Source organism: Daktulosphaira vitifoliae, unplaced genomic scaffold, assembly GCF_025091365.1.
Source record: "Daktulosphaira vitifoliae isolate Bord-2020 unplaced genomic scaffold, ASM2509136v1 Scaffold_1, whole genome shotgun sequence".
NCBI classification, from domain to species: Eukaryota; Metazoa; Arthropoda; class Insecta; order Hemiptera; family Phylloxeridae; genus Daktulosphaira; species Daktulosphaira vitifoliae.
This window is the reverse complement of record NW_026099572.1, coordinates 53027006-53039328: the sequence shown is the minus strand read 5'-3', so window position 1 is coordinate 53039328 and position 12323 is coordinate 53027006. Positions and strand designations below refer to the sequence as shown.

Genomic DNA, 12323 nt, shown 5'->3' with positions numbered 1-12323 from the left:
TTTAATTGGAAAATTTAGGCCATCAAAAGATGTTGAAGAAGAAAACTTAAATGTTGAGGACGCTAATTCTGAACATGATGTAACCACAGAACAAACAAAACTAACATATAAGTCCGTAGACAGAAATAGATATCGTGATTTAGAGGAATCTTCAAATAAAAACGAAGAAAATGATTCCATACCAAAATACATTTCTATAAATCAATCGAGATCTACTGAAAGTGATTCTCAAGATACAACTAGTCCAAAATACGTAACATTACGCAGATCAAGACCAACAACTCAGGCAGAAGAAAGCATTGATGAAGAAACTTCCCTCACTACTTTACCATCCACTTCATCTCCTAAGTATGTTTACCAAAAAAATTCAAACTTTTTTGATTATATTTACGCCGACATAATAGATTAAGTAAAAATTATTGATAAATTTTTTGTAGATATGTTTCATTATTGAGACAAAGAAGTACTACAACACCATCCAAACACGAAGAAAGAGTAATTGAGGTAACAACGATAAAAGAAGAGGACGATGAAATCCGAGACATTATTACAACCCCTAAGGTGAGTGAAGAAACTATTACAAATGAACCTATTTTAACTAGCACAAAATTGCCTATTACAACACTGGATGCCGAAATTGATATTTCGACAGTAAATTATTCCACAACAATATCAAATATATCTGAAACTATTTTTACTACTCAAGCTCCTATTCCAACTACTATGGAACCAATTTCCCTTGAGACTACCATAGCTTCAACAACGTCAACATCTACAATAACTAATGTAATAACATCTATTTACGAAGCTGCAACTGAGAGACAGCGTGTTCGTATTAAAAATATTCCTAACTTTTTATCCGAACATAAAAAATCTGAATTGGATAAGTTTACTATAGAGATGAATAAAATCTCAACAACTACGCCTAAAGTAATAGAAAATAACCTAATGATGGAGGAATCTACACAAAAATCAATTCTTAAGGGTCGATTTAGAAGTCAGACACATCCTCGACCTACATTAAGAAAACCTACAGAGCCCACAATTAAAATTACAACAACGGAAAAAGTTATAGATACAGTTACTGAAAAAAAAAGTCGTTTAAATAAGTACACTAATAGATTCTTTAGACCTAGTCAAAATAATACCGAAGAATCAACTACTACTCCAAAACGATTTATTCGACCCACTACTGAAACATATTCAAGCAATATTACAAAACAGTATGGTAGATTCAGGTCTAATACTGTTAATAATTTAAGTACAAGTACTCCATCAATAAGAAGAGGAGGTTCCAGATTTAGATCCAGTACAACTGAAGCACCGACTTCATCGAATACTGTTGAAGTAAAAAAATCAAGATTTTTTAGATCACGTAAGCCAACTACTGAAGGTTCTACTACTACATATACTACAGAATCTAAAATAATAAATGACGGAGAACTATTAAATACGGGAGAGAACGTTGACAGAGTACGATATGACTCGTCTACTTACGATCAAACAACATATAGATTTACATCGAGAACAGAGAAAAATTTTGAACATTTTTCTTCAGAAAAGAATGAATTTAGAGAGACTACAATAAATGATTATGAATCTTATAAAACAAATCCAGACGACATAACTACCTTATTGCCAAGCACCACCAATAAAATGTACAAAATTGTTTCTAGAGGTTCTGTAAAAGCTGATGATACAGTTAAATATGATATAGAAGAAAAACCTCGACGCACGTCATCAGGACGGCAGAACTCTAGATTTTTAAAAGACGAACAAAAAGTATTTTTCATCAAAATCAAACCAACTGTAGATGGTAGGTCTCAAAATGAATTTATATCAGAAGCTACGAAAAATGTAACTAGAAATCGAGGGCGAGTTAGAGCATTTGATTCGTTGGAACTTTATACCCTATCAGATGGACTAACAAATAAAAATCGACAACAAGAATTATTTAAAGGAAGTGAAACAAAGTTCACTGCTCGCCAATTGTCAGTCACAAACAACTCAACAGAAGAGGTATGAATGAATTAACCATAACCAGTTTAAACGACTAAAAATGATATCGTCGGGCGCATGAACTGCTACTAATAAATATATTACCTACTTCATTAACAGTATATGTTGTCAAAGCAGGCCATTTAAAAGTACTGCATGATAATTATAAGTGTGTCAGAGACACTATAGTTGGATATGAATCCAAAATAAATAAAATATGTCAGTGGAAATTTATTGCATGATTATTCAGTTGTTTTACATAAAAAGTTTGACATGAATGATTTCCGTGCTACGTATCCGCATTGCATCCCAAGCTTCCCATCCACTAATAACTAGATACACTAACATATTAATACTATTAAATTCAATATTTTATTTTATTATTAATGTGTGTTTGTAATTGTTTATTTTGTTTTTAAGATTCGAAGGGATAGAAACCGTTTTAGAGGCACAAGACCTCCTATAAGAACAACAACTGCTGTTGAAGAACCTCAATCATCTACAGAATCATACGTAGCAAAAGTTAATCGAAGAAGAAAATTTAGACCAGAATATACAACTGTTGTGGCTACAACTAAATACAGCCAAGAAGGTAATTTATTAAAAAAAAATATGTATAAATATAAATATTTTACATAGGTATTGACTTTCAAATTATGAATTTATGTAAACGCATATCTCTAAAGAAGTAATATTAACATGAAAAAAATAATTATCACAATATTTTTCTGCCATTTTAAAGTTATTTCTTTAGTAAATAATACTAGAATAGTTGGGGGTATAAACATAAAATATTAAGTTTACTTACTATGTTCAGAGCCCACAACAATACGAAGCAGAAGACCTGAACAACGAAGAATTAAAAATAGGACTACAACACTTAAAAATATTCCAACAACTATAGTAACTCCTGAAACTGTAGCAGAAGACAGCAAACAAATAAATGATTTTTTGGACTCATCTTCTCAGCCATTTTATGACGAAAGTAGTTTTTTCAGCAAGAATAGAGACGATCGAAAAATAGGTGGACCAGTTGAAGACCTTGCAAACACTGCTGTAGCTGCAATACATACATTAGCTACAGCTCCTCCATCTACTACTATATATAGTACGTAGTTACAAATTAATGTATTAATATTGAAATACATATTATATCTCGTAGTTTAATATTTATTAATTAATAAAAACATATAGTGTGATTTATTAAGAATATTAATCCCTTAATTTTTTTGGCAAATAATGAGTTTTTCATAAAAACATAAATAATAATTTTGTTATGAAGTGTATACATTAGAAATTGTAAATTGATGTTTGGTAATATTTAGGATATAAAAAATAGTAGAATAAGATAATAATAATGCATGTAATATTTTGGGTGGATTATATAAATTATTGTGAGCATTACTTTCATTGTAATCAGTTAGCTTATATAAATAATTTAACTATAAACGTACTCCAAAATATACTGGTAATCAGTTTAATAATTAATGTATATTACAAATAATGTTATTAGATAAATTATTCAAAAACTGCATTAACGTAGTTATGAAAATAAAGAAATTAATAAAATGTAGAGAACTAAAAGTTAAAACAAAAAAAGGAGTTACAGAAACTATAAAAATAACAAATTACCACAATTCGAAACGCCCATCTGAACATCCGCGAAAATTTAAAACACTTCTATTGGTTGACGCATATTTCCATTCAGTTATGAGAATTAAATTTTTTTTTGTCTACTGTGTTTATTATAAGTTATATAAAAATAAATTCTATATGTTCTTATTTTACACCCTAAGTGAAAGAGAAAAGATAAAAAAAATTTTTTAAAGGAAAAAATCCCTTATTCAAATCATCACAGAAGTTTTGACAAATAATTTTAAATAAACAAGCAAGGTAAGACAAAAATCATAATTTTATTGGTAACTATGCAAATTTATATGTTCCCTAGAAATATGAGCTTTAACACAATAAAGTATTCTAAATTGAAGACGTAATAAATCTATTTTGAATATGTTCATTTTTAGGAAAAAAATCATTTTCCAATGAAAAAATAGAAATTGTTTTCTTAATAAATCACAGTGTATATTAAATTTATAATTAATCTTGTCGCGATAAGATGGCACACGCGTGTGGGCGAACAAAAAAAGTACACAACACAATGTTTTCCAAGTTGTAGTTGACGTTGAGCCATTTATTACTAGGTTTTTTCAAATAAAGACGAATAAACGACAATTAATAATATACTGAAAGAAATAGCGAATGGTTTTACAGGCGTGTTGAATTACCGCACATAACTGATGATGATAAAACTGGTTGTAGTGTAGATTTACGACAGATATATATGTGGTGGTGTCACGGAGATGACTAGGCATAGTATTATTGCGACGGGTATTTGACGCTAGGCATTTGTTGGACCTTACACCACGACGCTTGTGTGTAACGGTCCGGTTTACAGTGGAGCGGTGGCTGAGAAGGATCTGGCACGACCGCGGGATGTCACACGGGTAGCCGTGTCCATCTTAATTGAATAGCTGAATGTAAAAAATTAACAATTAATTAAAACTGGTTTAATAGTTGATTATTTCCTTTATCTATTCAGTCATTCATTTACGCAATTATTTATTAACATAAATGTAATTTTTTAGGATCATCTACCAGTGTTCCAGAAAAAACTTTCTTCCAAGAACCTCAGCACCAAGAGCTAATTGTGCCTCGTCTTCCTCATTCTAAGGATAATGTATTCAATTTACAAAATGAATTTACAAAATCACTACAACAACAGCCACAGCAACAAACACTCCAACAGCTATCTCCTTCTATTAAGCTATCAGAATCATTACAACAACAACCTCCTAAATCATTTCAGCCAGTTGCTTCGGGCCAGTTTCATCCATCTCCATTCCAATCAGGACCATTTCAACCAATTCCATTTTCCTCTGATGTGTCATTTTCACCACCACCTGTATTTGCCCCTCAACAACCAACAACTCCTCTACCAGCTACTTCCCGACAAACGTTTTTACTAAGACGTGGTCCATCAAGAACTACACCATTGATTAAATTCACACCAACTACAGCCCGTTCATTAGTACCAGTTCAACCCATACAGTTTCTAAATGATGGACCTAACCAAGAGCAGTTTGCCGACTACTCAGAACAGTCTAATTCTGGTGAACAAGTAGCACTCAAAGGCAAAGTTCGAATACATGCGGATGGATATATCGAATGCCTGGACATGGGTAGTTTTCCTCATCCGTTTTCGTGTCAAAAATTCATTTCTTGCTCCAAGACCGAATATGGTTCTTTGATCGGTTGGGAGTATACATGTCCTAAAGGACTATCATTTGATCCAGTCGGTGGTATTTGTAATTGGTCAAATGGATGCAATAATTAATGATCTAATTAACAGAGGAAACCTAAAAGAACTTAATTTATATTCAATAAATAAAACAATTCCTAGTCTTTCTCAAATGACGTAATGAGTTATAATTTTCGTACACTTAACTGAGGCCAATGTGTTAGTGCTTTTCTTGGTTAATTCTTAAGCCAATAACGGATATAGAAAACACTCAACTTGGATGAAATTACAATATCATTTGTCTCCAATGTCAAAATAATAATTTGTAGTTTCATTCGATTTGTTTTATATACGTTTTAGCTTAACGTATTATATTGTTTATGACAGTTAAGGATAACTAGTTTAATTTGTATATTTAATTTGTAATATTTTTATAATTATTTTAATTGTATTTATTATACTATTCTTGTAAGTATATATTATATATGATAAAAATCTCAAACAAATGATGTTATTATTTTTTTAATTATAATATCTAATTTTATAACAATAATCAATGTCAAAAACAAATGATGAAAGTTTATTATATTTTAAAAATTGTGATATCATTGCGTTACATATTGACTGGTAAAACACACAAGAAAAGTACTATGAAGATAACTTTCAATCATACGAACGATATGTTATTCCGGACATAACATGCAATATTATTCAATTTTTAAAAATAAACAAAAAAAAATACTTAGTAATGTAATAAATTATTTAACTATTTTTTTATTATGAACCAACTATTGATTCATAATCAATTATTTTGTAACAAAATAAAATGTATAAGCAATTAAATTAAAGTTTCTTTTTATTTTTATATATTATGTCGGAACTTAGTTTGAAAGTTTAGGAAATAGTGCAACAATTAAGCATTTTCTCGTTAAGTATTGAACCATTGCGAGATATCTGCAAAATATAAATAAATTACTATAAAAGCAATAGTTAAACCCATTTATTTATTATTAGGACAATAATTTCATAATATTTTGCTTCTCCAGTAAAATTTAATTTGTAAAAATATTTCAAACTATTTAAAAAATTACTTATTATTAATATTAAAGTGAAGTAAGGAGTCTTCATTCCAATTAAACATTTTTTAAAAAATTTTTATAAGTATTAAATTTGATAAAAATTGGATTACTACGAAGTTATTGTATTTTAGCTTCGATGCGAAGCTGAGAAGGTATTGGTTTTACTAAGATGCGTTTTTTTTTTTTTTTTTTTTGTCTGTTACCACTTTTTCTCAGCTCTCACCGAACCGATTTCTTTCAATGATACGTCAAAAGATCACAAATTGTATCTAGTCGAAGACATTACCCTCAAAAATTGAAAAAAATTCCCTCNATACGTCAAAAGATCACAAATCGTATCTAGTCGAAGACATTACCCTCAAAAATTGAAAAAAATTCCCTCGTTCCCCGTAAATGGGGGAAACCTCCAAAAAAATTACGAATTTAAAAATCGCTAATTTTCGAAATTTTTTCAATTTTTTTTACTTAAAAGTGCCATAACTTTTTCAAAAATAAACATATAATTCTTTTTTATATACATATAGATGCATAATATCATTACCTTTCATTTGGTATATTTTTTTCATAAATTTAACCCTTAACCTGCCCACAAGGGGGGATTTAAAATGACAACTTTTTCACAAAAAATTTACTTTTTCAACTTAAATTTTGAAACTGTTCCGGAAAGTCTGACACTTTTATTTATATCTTAAATTAAAGTTAATGTAATCTACTTTATTATGCGAAAAAAAAATTTCGGACTTTATTTTATCTTCACGGTGAAAATGGCTACCAAATGCTATTATTATGTGAAAATTCTCGATTTTATTTTTTTATTTTTAACTTTATAATGCTATGACATATTTAAAAGTGTATGGATCAACACAATTTTTTTATAAGAAATAATATTTTTTAATAATCCCTTTTTCATTCGACATACTTTATCTTAATTAGGATATTAATAATGAACTAGCAGATCATGTAGCTTTTGGAATAATCCACCAATTTTTTAAAATTAAACACTATCTAAAGATTTGCATCGAAGCGTTTTTTTTGATAGTGATTTTAATCACTGTCAGATATCATTATACTTGATCCATCTATGCCACGTCACCACTGTGCCGCGACCCCCCTGTGCTGGGTTTTTTTTACTTTGTATTGTTATTTTTTTTTAAGTTGATTTAATATAATTATTTGAAAATATCAAATAATTTGAAACATTTTTTTAATTGTAGATTTTGATAGATATTAAATTTAGTATAAACAGAAATCTTGTATATACTCAAAATGTTTGATAAAAAAAATTAGATTGAAAATATTTACTTATGTTATATAACTAATTGCAAGTATACGTACAGTCTGTAAATCGTCACCAAACAAGCTCACATAAAAAGCTGCTGAACAAAATCTTATATAGTCTGTGCCTTTAGGAAATCGTCTATTCTGATCTGATTTTATATCAAAATAGTTCAAAATATCTTCAGTCATTAACATAGGATATTTTGTTTTGTAGATTAAAGATGGTAGTGAATTTTGTATAACGGTCCAAAATCCATTTTTAAACAAGTTTTCTGTAAACCATTAAAATAATATACTGTTAACTGTACATGATCTATACAAATGAAACCTGCTTATAATCAATGATAAAATACTCTTCATTAATTTCCATAGGAACTAAATTGAAGTAATAAATCAAAATAATTTACTATGTGAATACAAACTTTAAACCACAATAATTAGCCAAAATATAAATATATGGTTGGGAATATTTTTGGGGATTTTTAGTTATAAATATTTCTTAATTTATTAACTTTTTAGGTTTAACACTTATAAATAATCGCACCTTAAAAGGATATCATACTTTTGATTTTAAATGAAACCATACATTTTTAACTAGATTAAAAGTTAAAAAATGATCTAAAAGTTTAAGTTCTACTAATAAGGTTCTAAATATATTTATGTTAAAAGCTTAACTTTTGATGTTAAGTTAATACTTAACGACTACTATTTTTCAGGCATCTGAAAAAATGAGTTTTTTTATTCGAGTTTACCTAAATTATTTTCTTATAATATTGAACTAAAAGTTCTATGAGTATATTAAATATTTAACGTTTGTTTATATTAAATTTTAATTTACGTGTTCAGTTTAAAGTATGATTAACTAAATATATATGATAAACATTTAATTAACTTTCTAAAAGGCGGTTTTTTTATGAACTTTTTGGGTTTTATTATACTACTATGACCATTTGTGTAGTTATTATATATTTTGTTTATTTAATCTTTTACAATAAATCTGTACCTTTCTTACTTTGTTATTTGTAACTTACCTTTGTCAATAACTGTTTGACATACATCATAATTGTTAAAACAATCATGCAAAAATGTTTTTGCTTTAGAGATATGTTTTTTAAATCGATTTTCCATCTCCTCTGAGCTCATCTTAAAAAAAATAAATTTTTTTTTAAATTAATGAAAATAATTACACAGAATAACAAATAATATACAATTTTCTGTTGATTTCGAATCTAATTTTAGATTCTTTCATCACATCTAGTTTTTGAAATAATGACTAATTAGTAATTAAAGGATAATTAAAGGTTTAAATCATTATAAAAAATTGAAAAAAAATCTTTTTCTAAAATAATTTAATAATGTAGAAAGAGTTATACAAAATTTGGGGCTTTTCGTTTAGTTGAACCGTTTTTAAAGACTTTTATGTTTGTGCTTAATATACATATTTCTGAAAAAGAATCTTAACTTTCATAGAATAGCTACAAATAAATAATATTTATGAACTGTGTCATGTTAACATCATTTTAATATTGTAAAGTGTCAATATCTCTGTGTCTAAGCTAATATATTTCATAACGAAAAAAATTGTTCAATATTCCTATAACATTATTTAACATGTTTTAATAATACACTTATTATATATACCTCAAAATCATCTACAAAACATAAATTTCTTATGAAAACAGCAGAGCACACATACATTTCTTGATTATAATCAGAAGTCTTATAAACTTTTTCAAACATTTTGGAAGGCACATCCTCTGGATTAATTGTTTTTTTGACTAAATCTATTCTGATTTGATTTAAAAATCTATCAAATTCTAATACGAACGTTTTATGATGAACTGTTAACAGTTACAGTTAAAATTTGTAAATAAATGAAATAATTAAAAATCCAAGTACAAAACATACAATACGTGTAATTTATCAATAATTTAAAATTATATTTTGATTGTCCTCAAACACCAATTTTATTTATGTACTATGTATATATTTTTTTTGACAAACATTTTAATTTTTAGAGAGTGCCCTGAATAAATGCAGGTAATTATTATTTTTTTCTTAGTATTCCATTTGGTTGTATTTTTTTATGTATATGTTGCGTCCCTTACTAGCATGATTAATAATTTTATAGATAAAATGTTAAAAATGAAATGAAATTAATAATACGTTATATGCGTATTATATTTCATATATGACTTATTGATTAATCTACCTTCAGATTACTTTCATCAAATATTCAACCTTACTCTGTCATTTTAATGATCAGTTTTACTATTTTTATTATATTAATAATTTTTATTTTTTTAATAATTTAATATAAATTTAAAATATATTTAATATTTACCCTCATCCTTTATTGGTACGTTTATATTATTTTTAATAAAACATTCATGTAGATTTTCTTTTGCTTTATGAAGGTTTAATTCAGTTAATTCATTAATAATTGTTTCAATATTACTATAAGCTAATGCGTCAAATACGGAAACCTATGGGAATTAAAAACTAAATATAAAATATATTATTATTAAGTTTCTTCGGGCAAGGATATCCCTAGTAGTACTTATTATAAATACGTGTATACACATTTGTAAAAGTTTAGAAGTATGCCTTTTAAATACCTACTCACAAATATCAAAAGCAATATCATACTAAGTAACTAACTCCCTCAATATAATCAAATTAAATAAATTTATATATTTTGTATCAGACTGGTAATCAATTAAATTTTATTCTCTCGAAAATAAAAAGTTAAACATATTTAAAGTAGTAAAATATTTTAATCATTAATAAATAAATAAAAACTAAATTACTTTTTATATTACAGATTGAAATAAAACATATTATGATATAAAGTTGAAGCTAAAAATTTTTTTTTCGAAAATAAAGCAATAATAATGAGAAACTTTTTGAAATTAAATTCCATCTTCTAAGCTTCTTTGATTTCATAGTTTAAATAAAAATAAAGTAATTACATTATTTTATTTTATATTACGTTTTTTAAATTTTACTTACAAATATAGGAAAAGCCATCAAAACAATAAAATTCATTTTTTTATAATTAATTGACCTAAAGGGAATAATTTTCGAATAAATTATTTATTTTGTAGTCGTTGCATAATATTTCTATTTTTAAAAATAATTCTGTATTGTTTTTATATTATATAAATATTTGAAAAATTTACCTGTATTTAAAAAAGTTCCTATTCTTCAAACGTTTAATAAATGAAACTTAATGCATCATAGCTTATTTTATATAGTAATTATTTTATTATTTGTTTTAACAAATATATATATTTATAAATATTTTTTTTTGAATTAGACAGTTACTATCAGCAAATTATTTATGAGCTCATGACACTTACTTAAATTAAATATATAGGTTTAAACAATTTTTATTAAATTTATAAATATGTTTGTATGTGTATTTAAATAAATTACCCTTGATAGTGAATAGTTATTACTTTGTGTAAAATATAAAATATATATGAAATACTTGTATGTATTTTAATGATTAGTAGTAATATTTTAAATAAATGTTTTTTAAATGATATGAATAAAATTTCAATTACTATAAATAAATTTAATTAAATCTAATAAATAACTCAAAGAATTATTCAGCATATTTTAGGTTAAATTTTTTTTTTTTTATTAAATTATTAAAGTAGACATTAATGTAATTGTTCTTTATTATTTCTTTATATTATTTGCAGTATTTTATGGTGTATGTGGTGTTAAAGGAACTAATATATAAGTAAAATTCTATAAAACATTGTATATAATGTATGTAAAGAATTATATCTTTTGTATATACATTTCAACTAGGTGGGGTATCAAATTTTTTACAAGTACTTTATACAAGTCCCTTTTATTCGACATATTTTTTTAAAATCTAATCATTTTCCATTATACAGAGTGATTCTTTTATTAATAAATATTCTATATTTCTCAAAATAATAATTATTTAAAATTTTTTTTTTTAGTTGCATATAATTCTACTTTAATTAAATATTGGGTAATTTTTAAATCCATCTCTTATGCCTTATAAGACTAAATTTTTTATTTCTTCAAATAGAATCATATATTTTTAATTTGATAAGTTATAATTGTTTTTTATTATTAATATCGCTTGAATTATTTATTTAAATTTATTCGTTTATTTATTATATTACTCTAAATTTTCGATTATTTGAGATTACATGCACGTATAGAATAAGCAGGAAGACAAATAAAGGTAGCTAATTGAACATTTCTGACTTACTACTTACAGATATACTTCGGTTATTGAAAAATTATTACTTTATTGTTAGATAAGGTTAAGGTATGGTGGTATATTTTTGTTTATCACAGATACTAGGCTCCGCCTAGCTGGGGCTCCGCCCCAGACCCGGAGCCCTTCGAGCCTTACGTGCCGAAGGCGCGTAAGACTCTTCGGGCCGTTGTCATAAGTAGGCCACTGATTTCGGTAGGGATACGCCGAGCACGATAAGTGTTTTTCAGAAAAAATATTACATCCGAATCAGTGTAACAAAACTATATATAAAAATGTTATTATTAAAATCAGGAAAATTCAAAAAGAGAATATAGTAAAATGTATTGGATATAAGGTTGACGTTTGTTAATGAGGTATTCCCTTTAGGCCTATTCAAAAATTATTTTAGGAGGGTATTTAA

At 26.5% G+C, this 12323-nt stretch overlaps 2 protein-coding genes across 4 annotated transcripts in view; one reads left to right on the top strand and one right to left on the bottom strand.

Moving 5' to 3' along the window:
- LOC126895227 (serine-rich adhesin for platelets) overlaps positions 1-5708 on the top strand; it is a 29674-nt gene extending 23966 nt beyond the window's left edge. The window contains exons 13-17 of one of the 3 annotated variants that reach the window (XM_050666850.1): positions 19-348; positions 438-2019; positions 2419-2590; positions 2816-3106; positions 4644-5708. In XM_050666850.1, the coding sequence (XP_050522807.1) occupies positions 19-348; positions 438-2019; positions 2419-2590; positions 2816-3106; positions 4644-5392 (3124 nt within the window). In that variant the 3' untranslated portion in view covers positions 5393-5708. The remainder of the gene's footprint in view (positions 1-18; positions 349-437; positions 2020-2418; positions 2591-2815; positions 3107-4643) is intronic. The other 2 variants (XM_050666851.1, XM_050666852.1) reach the window with 2 other exon arrangements.
- Positions 5709-5855: 147 nt separating this feature from the next.
- On the bottom strand, positions 5856-10878 carry LOC126895235 (uncharacterized). Its single transcript, XM_050666868.1, has 7 exons — positions 10836-10878; positions 10666-10720; positions 9998-10139; positions 9295-9494; positions 8685-8796; positions 7711-7925; positions 5856-6250 (listed from the first exon to the last, which is right to left on the bottom strand). Exons 2-7 carry the CDS (start codon positions 10699-10701, stop codon positions 6191-6193), a joined length of 765 nt encoding a protein of 254 aa, XP_050522825.1. The 5' UTR covers positions 10702-10720; positions 10836-10878; the 3' UTR covers positions 5856-6190.
- Between the last annotated feature and the right edge of the window lie 1445 nt (positions 10879-12323).

Coding starts and splice junctions, on each gene's coding strand:
- LOC126895235 (XM_050666868.1), bottom strand. CDS start 10,701: ATGAATTTTATTGTTTTGATGGCTTTTCCTATATTT. Junction 8,797..9,294: donor GTTTTGTAGATGATTTTGAG/GTATATATAATA, acceptor ATTTTTTTTAAG/ATGAGCTCAGAGGAGATGGA. Junction 6,251..7,710: donor TTGGTGACGATTTACAGACT/GTACGTATACTT, acceptor TATATTTTGCAG/ATATCTCGCAATGGTTCAAT.